This window comes from Amblyomma mixtum, chromosome 4 (assembly GCF_055824585.1).
Source record: "Amblyomma mixtum isolate Tamu chromosome 4, ASM5582458v1, whole genome shotgun sequence".
In the NCBI taxonomy this organism is placed as follows: domain Eukaryota; kingdom Metazoa; phylum Arthropoda; class Arachnida; order Ixodida; family Ixodidae; genus Amblyomma; species Amblyomma mixtum.
In genome coordinates this window covers 78,885,919-78,903,464 of record NC_143015.1, presented here as the reverse complement: position 1 = coordinate 78,903,464, position 17,546 = coordinate 78,885,919, and the positions used below count along the sequence as shown (strand labels likewise).

Below are 17,546 nucleotides of genomic sequence, written 5' to 3'. Positions count from 1 at the left end.
CTACGAGAGAGGCCGTAGTAGAGGGCTCCGGATAATTTCGACCACCTGGGGTTCTTTAATGTGCACCATTTCACCTCCATAAAAATGCGACCACCGCGGCAGGGATCGAACCCACGTCCTTCGGGTCACCAGCTGAGCACCATAACCTCTAAGCCGTCGTCATGGCGGCTACGTACAAAGTAAGAGCCAAGACAAGGCGGATGCTGTTGATGGAAACTTTATTGCGGACAAGTTGGTTCATGCTGGAAACATAGGTGACCAGTGCGATAAAGACGAGGCTAAGGAAACACTTAAGTAGGACCGTACGGGCGCTGTCCTGTGTTGAGTATATCGTTGTCCACCTATTTCCCGTGGCCACCAATAATGCTTCTGATATGTTTTTAGGTCGCAGCACATGGAGCAGGGGTCACACAGTAACTGCTGTTCGCGAAGGTTTTGCTTGATGAAGTAATAGCAGCTGGCACAAACATGCCCTCTTTCAGCGTAATGATGCAATAACTAAACGCCTGCCTGAGCGCAACCATCGTACTGGTCGATGTCAGCCGATACTTAGAACTCAACGGTCAATTCGTGAGTGTCGTGGTCTCCTGAGCTGTCAATTGCTAGCTTGGCTAAAATTCAAGTGCCGCTTTGTGGGATAAAGCAAATATAAAATGGCGGCCACACGTTGTCTTTAGTTTTGTTGGCGTTTAAGCTCGTGCTGCAACTAGCTCAAGAAAGTGGCAGCATAGTGTTCAAAACCCCTCGCTAGTAAATAATACTTGTAACTGGTTTGGTTTGGTTTGGTTTATGGGGTTTAATGTCCCAAAGCGCCTAAGGCTACGAGAGACGCCGCAGTGGAGGGCTCCGGAAATTTCGACCACCTGGGGTTCTTTCACGTGCACTGACATCGCACAGTACACGGGCCTCTAGAATTTCTCCTCCAAAGAAATTTTAGCCGCCGCGGCCGGGATCGAACCCGCGTCTTTCGGGACAGCAGCCGAGCACCATAGCCACTGAGCCACCGCGGCGGCAATATACTTGTAACTGGCTGGTCACCGTCACATCGGCAGTGATGGTTGTGCATCGTAAGTTCGCGACAGTGCCAGCCGTTTACGTACACTTGTAACGCATGAACAGCTTTCTGCACTTGGACAATGATTGGGTAGTGAAGGTTCAAGTTTTGAGTACCTTGTATGGGTGAGGCAGAGTAGACCTTTCTGCCTCTCCTGCAGTTTGAAAGGTTAACTGATAAAGAAAAATAGCTATATATTAAAAAACAACAACAGGAAAATACATGAACTCAAAAGAGGTGATGTCTTCACGCTTGTCCTTGACGTCTTTGACCCTATGAGACAACTTTGTACTCGACCCAGTCTCCCCAGGGCGCTCGCTGTTTACAAGTGTTGCGCAATGGCTCAGAAAAGTGGCCCTCGCGGGCGATGTAGTCGCTGCATAACTCATTGGAATCGGTACAACCTGTAATATAATGAAACCATTTATTAATGCACTGCAAAAACATCACAGGGAAATTACGAACTAACTGCTCAACAACATCCGCGTCCTAGCGTACATGTCATTTAGAACCGTAATTGCTGCTTAATTGCTTAATTACTGCTTAATGAGTAATTACTGCTTTATTGAGGTCTACTCCACATTGCAGGTTGCTCGCAATTGATTGCAGTCTCCAATGGGGAATGTCGTAAATCAAAATCATTTGCTGCTTCCTGTAACCCTTGGCAGCTTCGTTGAATTTACACTTAAGAGACATGAAAACCATCAAGAATTGGTTAATCTTTTTTTCCGGTGAGAGATATTTGCGATGGTGATAATAGTCCTGACAAATAGAATGGTAAGACAATTGTGTAACTGGATATTTGCTGATGAATACAGCTTGAAACGTTATCGTATTTGAAGGAAAGAAAAAAATGTAAGGGCCCCATAATTGTGCTATCTTTTTTCTGCCGTCTGATCGTACAAGAAGTTTCGAAAATGGTCTTCTTAACACCAATTTTTTGTAAAGAATTGGCTTCCCATTGGCTTTGCTCTGATCCACTTGATCGGCAAGCCAAGAACAACAACTACAACAGGCTTGAGTTACGCGATGGGTCATAGTGGGCTGCCATCAACGGTTCTCGCCGCTGTAAAAGTTAGATGAAGGCTAACACGACTTAAAGCACTGCCTTTCGTACGTGAAACACAGTTTCGTGGTAGCACTGAGATTTGTAGAACAAGGACAAGGAAAGATAGCAAACTGAAGGCTCACTAATAGGCAGAGCTGAAGAAAATACTAAATAATTCAGAAAATGGGGGACACTTACCGAGGAGTTGGATGGTGCGTTTGAGTTCACTCCTGAATATGTCCAGCACCTTTTCGACTCCTTTTTTGCCCTGTTAGAAACAACAAATGGTTGCGCATTATACAACATGAAACAAAAATGAATGAGTTCAAGTAAGGCTTCTTTAAACATAGCGTTTAACAAATTATCTTTTCCTTCAGACATGTGCAGAGGATGCAACGTCTCAAAAGGGGCTCAAATCAATTAAGTGTTTCTGCAGCGCAGGAACAGAGCGTTTGATGAGCGAGAAATGCTAGCTGGCAGCACACGTCTCAATGAAGACAAGGAAGATATCGAAATACTCTAGGTCATGGAGAGAACGACTGATATAATAAATTTTAGAATACAATAGAAAGCGAAGCTGCAAATACCTTCAAGATGCTTCACAGGGTTGTGACAGGTTTCCAATTACCCTTGACGCGACTGAGCCTTTCGGCTTAGCTTCTTTTAGGCAATTCACATTGACATTTCATGCTCAGCAATCCGTGACTGTAGGAAGAATATTTGCCTAATCACTAGCATCCAGTGAGACGGATGCCCTAGGGTGGTGCATCGCAACTGTTCAATAAAATATGGCACTAAAAACATGACGACGAGAATGATTTTGGTGAGCCCTTCTTATTAAGCCTCATATGTCTTGCGTACTCAGGGATCTTTCGGCTTTGGTACGGGTTTCAAGGCATCGAAAGTAAGGATGAGTGAGCGAGGCGTACGTTGTAGGCGAGACCCCAGAGCACAGGCCTTCCGACGAACACGGCGCGGGCTCCGAGGCTGAGCGCCTTGGCGGCATCGGCACCCGAGCGCACTCCACCATCCAGGTACACCTCCATCTGGTCTCCGACAGCAGCCACCACCTCGGGAAGGGCCTCGATCTGAATGCGAAAGTACGCTGTGTTTAAAAATTTATTCAACCACTTAAAATCACCCGAAAAGAATGCAGGAGCCCATACGTTGGCATGGAAATAGTAAGTAGTAAAGTCCTTGCACACAACAATCGTTTCACATGAAAGAAAATAAAACAATTTTTTTCAGCATTGGATAAACTGCAGGAACGGGGTTCACCCGTCGCGATGTGGTGTGCTTGTGCGTCTGTATAATTCACCGTTTTTAGCGGGCAGTGGCTGATAAATCTAACGGCACTTCAAGGACAAAGCAGACAAACACGAAAATAGGGCAGGAGTGCAGCCTAACAGTACGCTCAGAAAGCATAACAGGTAAGCGCGTTCATAGAAAGAATGAGCAAACAAAAATAATAGATGTAATTACGCTCGTAGATCTAGTAAGAACTGTCTCTGAATCGGTGATTACGTAGCTACCAAATATGCAGTAATTAACTGCGAACGAAAATGGTGCTCTGTATCCTGGCTTGCTGTTGACTGCATGCTGTCGATTGCAGGTGTTTTATTACCTAAAGGGGACGGTGTGGAATACAGCGGAACAAAAAGTGCAGGTAAGGGATCCTGCGTCGCAATCCTCCATGTCATTGACTTTCGCAGCTTTTACGTTAATTAGTGAAAGCGAACAAGAGCTAGTAGCGCCTTTCTTTGTCGCAGTCTGGATAGATATTGCATTTTCATATAATCTCGCACATTTATAAGAAAACGTTAAATAACCGTACCGCTCGGTAAAATGCCAAATAGGTATAGTCAGGTGAAGAGGAAACAACTTGTGAATGGGCTGCGATGTCGTTGCGGCCGCAGAGTAAAGTAGTATAGTAAGAAACTAGGCACTTCCGTGTTTGGCTCCGAAATATTCCTAAAATCCAATATAGGACCAGAACTGACAGGTTTCCACAAATATAAATGTGAATGCGCCATCAATACTATTCACGAGTTATTACCTTCAACGCCTTGATGCAATATTTTTTCCGCTGTAATAATTTACCAATTTGGCCTTAATTATGGCTTCTGTGCGTGCGAATGCATTCTTAATGCATTACTTCTTAAATAAAGTACATGCTTGTGTAACACAGCGACAAGGAATGTAATCAACGTCTGTTATTGCCTGGTAATCTTAACTTGAATGCTCCCATTGCAGATGACAGTACATCTGAGCTCATCTGAATGCTTAACAACTGCACATTTACAATTTCATGCCAGAGACAACGAGAAGTTTTCAGACTGCCAGCAGGAATCGGCAACAAATATAGCTCCGCAGCCGCGGTGGCTCAGTGGCTATGGTGCTCGGCTGCTGGCCCGAAAGACGCGGGTTCGATCCCGGTCGCGGCGGCTGAATTTCTTTGGAGGAGAAATTCGAGGCCCGTGTACTGTGCGATGTCAGTGCACGTTAAAGAACCCCAGGTGGTCGAAATTTCCGGAGCCCTCCACTACGGCGTCTCTCATAGCCTCAGTCGCTTTGGGACGTTAAACCCCATAAACCAACCAACCAACCAAATATAGCTCCGACATATGGCCGGAACGGTGCTGCAGTAACAAGCGTACGTGTACAAGTGATTATTGCCTCATTTTTTTATTGTTTTACTGTATGTCTCTTGTCCTTATGTGTTTTGTGCCATCACTCATGGTATCGTAATGCGCCTCGTAACGATCTATTATATGGCGCCGTACTCGCAGGGTAACGTTCCGAGTAAGACACAAGCGTTTACGAAGATTTGCCCGTTAGTCCTGAGAGGTTCTTTCCACATGAGCTCTGCAGTGTCGGTTTTAACTTCATCCGTAGCATATCGACTGGAAAAATGTGCAATGATCTGCACAACCGTTGCAGGAAAAAATAATTTTGCCTCTGATTCCGCCTCACGAAACAAAGCAACGCGCTTTGAAATTATTGCTACGCTTGCGCACGAGGAAATATGTGAAAAAAGACTCCTCTTGCTCTGAATGCCACGCTTCAGCTTTGGGGACCTTCCGGATCTGCATTCTTTGTGAGACGCTGAAGCTTTCCTGATTCCTTTCTACCATCTCACAGCAATAAGGCATGAAAAGAACTCGATGCGGTTAATTTTGGAAAAGGCATGAGTCTCATAAGTGTTCAAGCGTACCGACGCCGGATCCCCGTCTAGCTGTCGTCCGCCGTGGTTGGAGACAAGAACAGCCGCTGCACCATGCTCCATAGCTCTCAGCGCTGCCTCTCCTGCAAGCATAGAGGAAAAAAAAAAAAGAAAGAAACTCGGGAGGGAGCATTGGACGATAACCTTGAAGGCTAGCCCTAAAAAGTAAAAAGAAGAGAATAGGTATCCATGTGATCACACCATGTGGTAGCTTGCATTGATATCCATCACTTCTGCGATCGCGCATGCGCGGGCCTGTGCCAAAAACTGACTATAGACCAATCTTCTTCCTGTAGAAAACAGCGTCATTTGGGTGCGCAGACACGCGCACTAAAACATACCCACATCAAAACGTTAGGAACTCTCACTAGGAGAGCGAAAAACCAGGGGAGGGAGCGGATTCATGTGTACTTTGCTTGAGAAGGCTTGCCGCTTGTCGTCGCGCTTTCTCCGAAGTTTTTTTTTGTCCATATCAGCAACCATGAATGTGCTTTCATCCACTGTATGTCTTCGTGTAGATCACGACATCTTGCTCCCACATACACAATATTTCAGAATATGTCGAACGCAGACACTGCGCAGTCATCGTTCAGCATCGATTGCTGTTGGTGCCTTTTGGAAAAAACTTGGTTGAAAAGGATTGTATACTTTCTGTCACCAACTCCGGCTAGATTTTGCAATAGAAGCCCCAGGCCCAGTAATGGGATGGTAGACGCAGCACTAAAAGTTGCGTGGTTAGTAGTGCATTCATGTCTATCTACGTAGGAATGGGTAAGCACTGTGCGTCCGTGGGCGCACATTGAATGCCTGTCTCCCCGTACGTACAGTCTTTGTCAAAAGTAACCCGGCACAGGTGGTTTGATTCTTACTCCCGTAGCCAAGCACTTACGGCAGCTCCCTTAAGCTATGCATCTGTCTAAAGTAAGGTGAGCCCCTTTCCGCATGTTTTGACGCCATTTGGTCTTTAAGGGCGTGGTTAACGCTCCACTATACGGGTGCGAACCAAAAATCTGTTGCTCGGTTACTTTTGGCGAAGGGGGTATATGTAACCACCAAGTTTCGAAGAGGCAGTAAACGCATGAAAAGACTTACACCACCCTCTGCTTCAATTTCTCCACTGCTATACTTCCCGTTCTACGCGGAAGTGAAATTTTCCCGCCCCAGCAAAAACCCATCACAAGTGCTGTTTTTAGTCTGTTTGTGCCTCTCAAAAAGTGCTTTTTAACACTGACCGTTGTGTGCATTTGTGAGTAACCATACTAGACACAGTTCCCGTCATACCTGTGAGAATACCCTTGGCAACGATGGGTAGCCGGGTGATGCTTCGCAGCCAGCGGATGTCTTCCCATGTTGCCGCAGGTGAGAGAAGGTGGCCAATGAAGTCACCACTCGTAGGGTCAAAGGTGAACGCGCTGTCAGGACTCGATGCCTCCAAATTGGCAAACCTGCGCGGTAACACCCAACAAGCATTCATTAATATCCGTTCCATTAGATGCTTCAAATTAGCACCAGTCTTTCAGCTCTGCTGCTCGCCAACATATTGGTATGCTGTGATGCTATACTGCTGCAGCTCTTTTACCAGCCTGGGCTGCGAACGTACTGCATACTGACACTGCACGCACAGGTGATTTTTGCTATGAATCACAGCCTAGGTTTCGACCGAACTTCATCCAGAGGTCAAAAATGTTTTCTTAAGTGCTGCCCTTAGCACCTGCAAGTGAAAAGCTTGTTCATGGTTCCCTGACTCTTGTGATGTGAGAAACACTAAAGGCTTATAGAGACTATGCACGGCTGCGTGAAGCAACGCTCTTGAGCCTTAAAATTAGTGCGAGAACAATTGGTCGAATCACTGTAGGCAGGCGCGGTACTGCTTCGGTTCAGGGAGAAAAAAAAGCGGCACTTGCTCCCTGCACTCTAAAAACAAACCCTAACCTAAACACAAATAAGGCGATATAGGAGTAAAAACGACGTATGCTGTCCCCTAAGGAGTAAAAAGGGAATAAGCTGTCCTCTAGCGCACTCTCTTTCAGGGGCGAGGAGTGCTGCTGAACCCCGAGATAGATTTTCATTATTAAAGTAAGGAATACTTATGGTTGGCAACGAAACGAATTCCCTCTTCAGAATATGCGCAGTTCTAGTAGTTACAAAGTTTGCAATCCAGGTTTCAATCTTCTCTTTTTATTCCCCTCCAGACATTCCGTGCTGCATTTTAAAAACCTCTTTACGTTTCTAGCAGCATCAACCTAGTATTATTTAGAGTGGGAATATACCTCTGTAGCCTCTAGTAAGCACCCCGTATACATAGTGATCAAAATCCGCTCGCGAAATGGGGAAGCATCCCCTGCCTCTGAAAGCGAGTGCTCTAGAGAAGAGCTTACTTACTTTTTTCTTCCACAAAGACTGATTCGTGTTCGGAGTGTAAATAAACTAAATCGACCTCGACTCTTGGAGGCTCTTATACGTTGTCATGTATGAAGACATATAAATTAAAGCGTGGTGCTTCAGCATGACACATATACTTCCAGACACCACCTTTTTTGGGGCAAGCATGCGGAAACTATAGATTGGTGTAATGGAATATATACTATACGTCATGTTTATTTGACCTCTATACGAACCACAAATCGCCGCTATTTATGGTTTTTGCACTCCGACATGACCTAGCCTTGTTTTATACTCACTGCTGCGTTCCAGCTAGTTTTCACGACTTCAGCATTACTTCCCTGGAGGACTTGAGGAAAAATCAGCTTTGAACTCTGTATAAAGAACTGAGAATACCTCTGCCCAAAGTGAAGGCTTGCTAACATTATTAGACTTCTTGAATAAGGGAGATCTGTAGTTAATTGGATGAAGATCTGGCTTAGGCAGTATTTTCCTGACGCTCCAGCGTGTTATAGTTGGCACTTTACCCGCCGACATCGGACATTCAAAAAGTTCTACGACAGCATCACTTCGAGAACAGCTGACGTACGAGACTTTGCCCAAAATGCGTCACCATGTTGATTTTTTTATCAGCCTTACAGAGCAGCGCAATAGCAATCTTGAACATTCTAAACTTCGGATAGGTTACGTGGCAAAAAATTTTTTCTCTTTCGCGGTGTTCTAAATGCTGAGAGCGCAAAACTAGCCGCACTAGATAGTGCGGAAGGAAACCGAGGTGGGGTGATTCTGTACATTTTAGAAAGGCTGTCACTTAATGTCAACTCGTGGTATTTGAGTTTGTCGAAAGCATTACCTGATGGCTTAAGCTAATTGCATAATTATACTTAGAGGAACAGTGAATAATAATTAAAAACCACAGCCATTCACACCGATGATTTACGTCGTGTTGTGAAGCTGAACCCTTATACGGACTCATGCAGACTTATTATACGTTTATACATGACAGGACCGCTTAACTGTGCCTCGGATACTCTTTATCTGCATTGCATTTATTCGCCGAGTTTCTTAGCCAAACCATCCTTAGACGCCCTCCTGAGCTGCTCTGGATAATGTTGCACTGGGCTAACGGTGAGGACATGAGAGATCACCTGAGTCCCTGAGGAAGCCGGAACATGTTCTTGGTGAGGCTGATGGCTTGTCCGGCTACGGGGGAGTCCATGGTGACGACGATGGCACCGAAGTCCTGGGCTGCAGCCCTCCTCACCATTGACTCCGTGAGGGACCGGTTTGTGAATAAATAGATCTGCTGCCACAGCACCAGGTCCGGCGCACTGGCTCTGATGTCTTCGAGGGATGCGGTGCTCATGGCGCTGACGATCATCACTGTGCCGGCGTCACGGGCCGCTGCAGTGGAGAAACACTGGAATATGAGGAACGCCATGGCACTCAAAACTTTTTTAAACTCATTCCTCTGTGTTTCGTGTTGTGAAACTCCGAGCTAGATGTGTTCTGCCAGCCAACATTGGTACCCCAATTTAGTTCTTTTCTTTCACCCCCAGAAGATTACAATGTCTCCAAAACTCAATGCTAAAAATTGTAGCTTGACAGTAGCAAGGCGCCTTTAACTACATGAACCTGTAAAATAATGTCCAAATTACGATGACAACTTGGATTTTGCGTTGCGGCTTCTTAGTGGTTTGCGCCGTACGTGTAAAAATTTCCTTTCTATTACTCTGAGTGATGATTTATTACTGCATTTGATGCTGTAAGAGCCTGCACATAAGTGCATTACCACAGATACTGTATTTTGTAACAACATTCTGAATGCTTGTGAAAACCTTTAACAAGGTGGTAGACTTAAAGTCTTAGTAGAGGGCCGGTAGGTCTCGAAGCTAACCGGTGGGTTCATCACAGCTACGGGAGCTAGTGCTTCGTCAGCCTTGCAGCTAACTTTGATCTACTTTGTGATAGGAGCACCGAGCACGGTGTTGAGCTGGCTAATGTAGTTTCGTGTTATCTTGAACGCCAATTACTACCAACAGCCCATCGACGTAGTACATAGATCCGCAGCAAGAGATGCACTTCTCAAAGTTCACTTTTGTTCCCCGCTTGCAGCCATCGCAGTTAAACGACTTCCTTAAACTCATCTGCCTAATACACTCATTTGAAGGAAGCTAATTTTGACTCAAAGCAAGGAAAGAATCGGAATTTTTTTTTTCTGGGGACTTAAATGGGAAAACAGTAGTCTAATCATTCTCGCCTAAATGATCTTTTTTTAGAAAGTAGAGAGAAAAAGAACCACATGATTTCAATGAGATCAGAGTCCACGACCTTGACGTGTAGTTTAATGTTCTCCTCATAATAAGCTATAGCGCGGGCTGTCGAATCTTCTACTTTAGATTGTTGTTACGCTTAACCTAACCTTGAGAGTGTTCCCAAGCGCAGCCTTTGCTCATAGCGCTGGGCGAAGAATGTCGTGTTATAGTGAAAGCGCCACGTGCAAAACGTGGTCGAAGTTGTGTGAACGGCAGCTCACTCCTCTGTGAACACTCTGCGTGAACACGCAGTGAACAAGTGTTAACTGCCTGAACACTCTTCTGCTCTTTATGGCATCAAAACTGCCAGAAGCGAAACCTTGTTAAGCTACTGAGTAGGCATGAGTAGCGACGTGAGAAGTCCGTCTAGACATGACTAAGCAGCGTTTGAAGACCGGTCTGCGTATTTTGGCGTACGGTGCTCACCAACTGAGCAGTGGCGGCGGCTGTGGAGCCTTCTACTTTCGGCCGTAATCGTGTTGGTTTGTATGTAAGCTTACTGCCAGTTAACCCTATAAAATCTTGTTAACCTAACTCCTCATGGTTAGGTTACTAGCTACACGATCACACTCGAACATAGTAGGTTGTCTAGCCATGACCCGAGCACAGTTAATGGAGCGCTGTATGCATTACATAGAGGTAAAGGGGCGGAATTTCATTGGCAGAACGAGGCTATTTTTTGTACATTTGATCAATTATTAGTCACCTGAAGTAAGTAATAAACTTACGGTTTGTGGCTGAAGATTCGCATAAAAAAATTGTACCCTGTGCTTCCCGTGCTTTCGGTTACTGTTGACTTCATGAAATGTATATATGTTATAGCGAGCCCGCCATGTCCCCACCAGTACCTGCTCAACTGCTTAACAAGCGCCTTCCGTTCAGAAAATATTGCCACTGAGAGCAGTAACAGAGTCATCGACCAGACGTACCTCGACATTCGATCACGTTCCACTGTTAATTGCGGTTTTACAGGACATTCAACATTCGCCGCTGTGGACGGGATGGCGCTGGTATACATTCCCAAGGTTCGATTACATGCAACACAAATACGCACGAATGCACAAAATTGGACAGGCGAGCTAGTTTGCCAAAAGTGAATTTTAAGCCCATTGGTATGCAGTTTATACGTTTTATGTCTCCTTCCCACCTTTTATTTCTTGGTTCAAATGTTAAACGTGCTTATTTGTTGGCTAATCCATTACAGTAGAGGCACTATCAAGGTGCTTTGTATATGACATCTGTATACAGCTTGTTCTTGCACATAAACGTCGGCAATAAATAAGACTTTGTAAGAAATTGTCGACATAGAACAGTGGGTGGAGCAGCGTACGCGGCATACGTAGGTCGCGGGTATGCATCTCATTGGAGGTTGGTGGGTGTTTTTTCTCCTACTCCCTAATCATTTACTATTCAGACAAAAATGGTAGCAGCACTGAATGAAAATGGAGTAACCACCGATATTAAAAAAAAATTTCCCAGCGCTTTCGTTGTTTTCGCTTACTGCTGGCTTCCTTGAGATGTATGCCATATCAAGACCCTCATGCCCACACGCTAGTAAGCTAAATACCAAGCTTGTTGTGACGCGAAAGAGAGCGATAAAAATAGTTGATCAGAAGCTCTAGTTTATTTGTTGTGCTGATAACAACATTTCGTCGGCAGAGCCATTTAGTCCTCCGGGCAGAAGTGTAAACTGTGAGGCTTAACGTCCCGAATTGACACATGTTCTATGAGGAGTACCATGGGAGAGTACTTCGTAGTAATATATACCACCTAGTGGTGATCAACACGCGCTTACGTAGCAGAGCACGAGGGCTTTATTGCATTTAGCCTAGACAGAAATACGACTGCCGCCGCCAAAATCAAGTCCACGACCTTGTGGTCAGCAGCCGAACTCCAAGGCCTTCTCCGTGTGGTAAGATGAGAGGGTAGAACCGCATACACACAGAAACCATGCTAAAAGTTTGCTTAAGGTTCACGGCAGTTAGGAAAGCTGAGGTACTTCGGAGGCGATAAGGTTTGACCGTGCGAGTTTGGAAGCTATTCAGCTGCTTGTTATGGGGTATGTGAAGTGAAGGTTTTGGTAACATGACGTTGGAGGGTGGGCTTTGTTTGGAGCGTCCTCCTGATGTGCTAGTGGGTGTTGACACAGAGCACACAAATCTGCCATTTCATATACAGATTAACATTCGGTACCACACCGACAGCAGACGTGATTCCATATAGATGTTCGGCTTTTATTAGAGACATGCGCTTCAAAATAGTTGCTACCGAGATCTCAACGATGATAGCAGAATACACACTGCGTATGCGGCTCACCTTGAGCAGTGCCAAACTCGCCGACCCGGTTCGCTATCATGTGAGCGGCGGACGGCGAGAATCCAATAGGGAAGGATATCCTTCTGCCCAACACGGTGGTGGCGGTGTTGACCTTGGAGACGTCCACAAGAGCTCGGGGTCGGAATCGAAACCTGTTAGATGACGCAGGAGGAAACACAAATGTATACAAGTAATACTGACTTTGACAGAAAATACAACTGGAAAAAGAGTAAAAACGATCCCTAAAAACTCTAAACCTTTATCGTGTAAATGTCGTGTACGGTAAAGGTAACTAACGCAACAAGACCACCACTGCACTGTTAACATCATATTACTCTATTCAGTGCTGAGAAAAATTTCGTCAGCCCAGAATGTTTCGGCGACGCGAGCTGACCTTTGTAAAATCGCACAGGCCATTAATGCTCTCTGGTTTCTTTTATAGCCTGAAAAGCTGCTTTATTCTGACGATCATTTTTTTTTTCTACGGGCGGCTGGTCTGATGGATAATGCTAGGAGTATCCCCATTGAAAGAGGAGTATCGTCCAGGTCCTATCACTAGCGGGTACCACCAGCCGCCACCACCTACGGCGCCATCTATCGCCTGGCTGGATCCCAGCCACAAAGCTGGTATGTGCGTCGCGCTATAGCAGCGCGCGATTGTACTACGGGAGCTGCTTCCCGGACTGCTTTATTCGCATCTGTTGACGCACTCCTCGCTTCAGCGGTGACTGTATAAGAAGGAGAATCGTAGAATGCGGTTACCAAAATATATCGCGAGTGCAAACTTGCCGCGTACAAATATCTTGCCATTTTTATCTATACAAGCGAAACACCTGGTCACTAGCAGGCCTCTGACGTGCGAATTCACAGCGTTTCCAGATACAGCCATGCAGTGACACCGTTTATTTTGCTCTGCTTGCTCTCGCTTCGCGGTAGTTGAAAACTCACAGCTAAAAGGCTTCTCATTAGGTTAGCTCGTGACATTGAGAGCTGCTATTACTGAAAATTGCTCTTTGAAGGTAGGGAATAGCAGAGTAACTGTCTCACATCCTGGTGCGCACCTTAACCTCGCCGTCAAGGAACGGACAAAGGAGGAAGTGAGTGAAAAAAGGAAGAAAGACGTGCCGTAGTGGATGGCTCCGCAATAATTTCGTCCACCTGGGGATATTTAACGTGCGCTGACATCGCACACCGCATAGACGCTTTTTGCGCTTCGCCTCCACGGGGAAGCTGCGGTCGGGTTCGAGCCCGTGAACTCCAGATCTGTATCGAGCACCCTAACTACGGAGTCAGCGCAGCGGGTGCCTAATGCTACAGTGCCGCGTTCCCGTCGCAACACTGTCAAAGCCAACGTATGCAGCGTACACATATTTCATTACCGCCATGCTGCTCAAGGCGCGATTGAGGAGTCCACTCACCTAGGGAGCAAGTTATGCCCCTTCCCGTTCGTGACTACCTCAGAGGCTTCGCGTCCACGTGTGGATTTTGTCGGGTAGGAGGCTAATAGTGCTTTGGCATTGAAATAAGATTCCTCCCAAAGCTGCGAGGAACTGAACCCAGATCTTTCAGATTCCGAGGTTAGCATGCAACCCATAGGCCACAATACCGCGCAGCTGTGTGGCAAGTAACTGTGAACCTTTTATATTGTTGATAGAGTCGACGTTTGGCGCAGTTGCCGGTCGTACTGATGAGATCTTTGCTGCAGCAATTTCTCCATGTGCACGGCGTCGGCCAGGAACTCCGCGACGATGTTGGGCGGGTTCCGCACGAGGCCGGAAAAGAGCTGTTCTTTTACGCCGCGCATCAGGTGCCGCAGCTTTTTTTCTTCAGGCATGGCCGGATCGGCGCGATGGCAAAGACGCTTCACGTCCTCGACGTACATGGCAACACCCTCATTGGGAAGCTGAATTCGAGAGGACAGTGCACGCTCTGCGCTCTCCCGGCGGTCGCTGTTGGCGTACGTACTCAGGAGCTGACGTCGAAAGTCCGGCCACGTAGAGAAAGTAGTCTCATGGTTTTCGAACCACGTTCGTGCAGAGTCTTCAAGGCTGAAGTAAACGTTAAGCAGCTTTGTAGCGTCGTCCCAGCAGTTAAAGGTCGCGACCCGTTCGTAGTGAGCCAACCAGTCTTCGGCATCTTCAAACAGGTCGCCGTGAAAGGGCTTAGGCGTACGTGGAGTCTGAAGGGTGAGATAGGTGGGGCTGGCTGAAGGGACAGTCGTAGGCAGGGCGGGCAGTGGCGTCGCCATGAGTGGAGTGGTAGTTGAAGGCGCGCTGACAATAGGAAGGGCCTCGGGCGACAGGCCGCGGATCCTCCGGCTGGCACGATGGACAGGGGTGGTCACAAGAGACGGACGCGTCGAGTCGTCCTCAGGAGTAGGGAGCATCGGCCGCACCTCCACCAGTGTCACGACCAGAGGAGCCGTGAAGGTAGACGTCGGGAAGAACCCAAGACCGGGAGCCTTCTTTTTAATTATGGAGCCAGCTTCCACGACACAGAACAGAACAGCGCGCCACAAGAGCCCACCGCCGCTTCGTCGTCGTCTTCGACTCAGCGCGGAGGCCGCGCGGCGCGTTAGGCGCGTGGCATTATGCGTTGCCTTCCGACCGCATGCTAATTAGTAGTTGTCCCTTTAGAGACAGAAACAATTGCAAATACGTGAAAAATAACGAAATAAAGCGAAGTAAAAAAATGCTTTCGCGTTCAAAGCACGTAAGTAGACCTAAATACCCTCCGTGACCTTATATGCAGTGTCTGTCAAAATAAAAAGAAAATTGTCCAAGTGGAGATTTTCCCAACACGGGTGCCGTATGTCACACTGTCTGGCAAGATGCCAACATTGCGCCACAGCCCAGTATTCTAACGCTAAGCCATACTGATAACGAGGTACTCAGGTGGGACCTTCGCTACGAGCAAGCATTTTTTTTTCATAAAAAATACAAGCGTTTGTTTTTTGCCATGCGCCTTGCGGCAAGAAACAACTGAAATAATACGCTACCGAGTATTCCTAGAGCCGGGCAATCATATTTCTGAGAGATTTGTTTCCAAAAATACCACGTGTGATCAATTGGGCATGCTCGCAATGACACCGCAGTTGATTTCGCAGGGTTTTTTCCTACGAGACGTATGTATGGAAAAACGATGACGTGCAGCATGCACACTGCTGGACCGTTCGCATGGTGTTGAAAGAAGAAATAAAGTTTTAAGGATTGCATTTGAGACTACAAGTGACAGCAGCAGTGGTTCATGCCATCCCGTGAGAAAGACACTTCCGAGTTTCACATGAATGACGTTTTGATTAACCTGCAGTTTATCCCGGTAGTATTGGCTCAGATTTGCTGCTTCCGGCATTGCTAGCGCTACTACTTCAACTAATTACCACTACTCCCACCAGTACTACTCGCGGAGCTACTATCACTACAACTAGTACAGATACTGCAGTACTTATAGGGATACTACAGCTACTATCACGGCGTAAGCTCTTAACGCATCCGAAAGAGCCAATACAGTTGTCAATGTTGAAGGGCAACTCCAGACATTTTATAAAGTTGTTTCAAGAAAGTTTTTGTCGATTATGGCGTTATAGCTCTAAGACCTTCGTCGCATAGTTTTCATGTGTGGTTTTTCGAAATAATGAAAATAACATGTTTATCACAGCAAAACTTTGGTGCGCGAAACCGAAATTGGGTTTGTCGCAAATTGCGATAATGGCGTTACGATAGCGAAATAGAATGGTATCAGCTGCCACAGCCACAAAACCACTTGGGTGTACGTTGAATGGCTGCATCAGCTACTGTAAGCGAGACTGTTGCACATTAAGTGCTTGAAACGCCTCAAAACAAGCTCGACAATATTTCCTTGAAAGTATGCGGACGAACTATAGACATGAGTGCAGCTTGTGCCGGTGAAATCGGGACGTACCGACGGCACAAAATAGAAAATTTTCATTTGATCTGCGCGAATCAGGGAAAACGGATCAATAGACTCAGAGCAGCTGCCATGAAACTTCCAGTAAAATGCTTATCCGGCGAGGTGGCTCAACGGTTATGATTCACGGCTACTGACCCGAAAGACGCGGGTTCGACGCCTGCGGTGGCATTCGCATTTCTGCGGAGGCAAAATGCTAGAGACCCGTGTACTGTGCGGTGTCAGTGTACGTTAAAGGATTCCAGGTGGTCGCAATTATATGGAGCCCTCCACTACGGAGTTCCCCATAGGCTGACTCGCTTTGGGACGTTAAACCCCATAAACCAAACCATACTAGTAGAATGTATGCATATCTGAAATGTTGGTTGGTTGGTTTATGGGGTTTAACGTCCCAAAGCGGCTGAGGCTATGAGAGACGCCGTAGTGAAGGGCTCCGGAAATTTCGACCACCTGGGGTTCTTTAACGTGCACTTACATAGCACAGTACACGGGCCTCTAGAATTTCGCCTCCACAGAAATTCTTCCGCTGCGGCCGGGATTGAACCCGCTTCTTTCGGGTAAGCAGCCGAGCGCCATAACCACTGAGCCACCGCGGCGGCTGCATATCTGAAAAGTACTGCGGTTGAAATTTACGAATCAAGATGCTTACCTTGTGAAGGCCTCTGTGTTTTCTCTGAGCGTCTGCTCCTTTTCAGCACCGCTAGCAATGTAGCTCCTTGTTGCATTGTCAAGGCTCGCCTCTCCCAGGCGCTGGATGTCTGCTATGGTAACCACAAGGTTGTCTTCATCATTAAGCGGTTTTCCATGGATTCGATGGCAGGCCACTGCGCCAAGAAAATGTGGGCAGAATTTAACTTCACGTTCTGAGGTCACGTTAATCGATTAAACTTGACTGAAGCCAGTCATCAGCTCCTGAGGCCTCGATACATCTCACATAAGGAAGAATAATTTGGAGAGAATCGAGCAGGCTTCACAGAACGGAGGTCGCCTAAAAGCGGTAAGCAGAAAACTAGGCATAGGCGAAAATCAACTATTTGCGCAAATATACCAAGGGATGTTGCAATTTTCAATATGAAGATTTATTAACGCAGGCGAGTAGTGGTACACAGATATATACAGTAGTCGAAGTAGTCAGGGTGGTAATGAGATAAGGAGTGATGCAGAAAAAATTGTCATTCAGCTCTTAATGCAGGAGGAAGTAAAGAAAGCATGGGAAGCAATGCAAAGTGGGAAAGGTGTGTATAGATCATATATCCGCAGATGTGTTAAAGAACGGCGGTT

The 17,546-nt window shown here is 46.4% G+C and overlaps 1 protein-coding gene across 1 annotated transcript in view; it reads right to left on the bottom strand.

The window, feature by feature from the left end:
• Positions 1 to 201: 201 nt before the first annotated feature.
• The window catches only part of LOC149347144 (2-Hydroxyacid oxidase 1-like), a 49,164-nt gene continuing 31,819 nt past the window's right edge, over positions 202 to 17,546 (bottom strand). Inside the window, exons 3-10 of the mRNA XM_089586898.1 lie at positions 16,915 to 17,089; positions 12,339 to 12,490; positions 8,856 to 9,111; positions 6,607 to 6,770; positions 5,317 to 5,408; positions 3,032 to 3,190; positions 2,301 to 2,370; positions 202 to 1,458 (exon numbers count right to left, since the gene is read on the bottom strand). Of these exons, the coding sequence (XP_089443024.1) occupies positions 1,328 to 1,458; positions 2,301 to 2,370; positions 3,032 to 3,190; positions 5,317 to 5,408; positions 6,607 to 6,770; positions 8,856 to 9,111; positions 12,339 to 12,490; positions 16,915 to 17,089 (1,199 nt within the window). The 3' untranslated portion in view covers positions 202 to 1,327. The remainder of the gene's footprint in view (positions 1,459 to 2,300; positions 2,371 to 3,031; positions 3,191 to 5,316; positions 5,409 to 6,606; positions 6,771 to 8,855; positions 9,112 to 12,338; positions 12,491 to 16,914; positions 17,090 to 17,546) is intronic.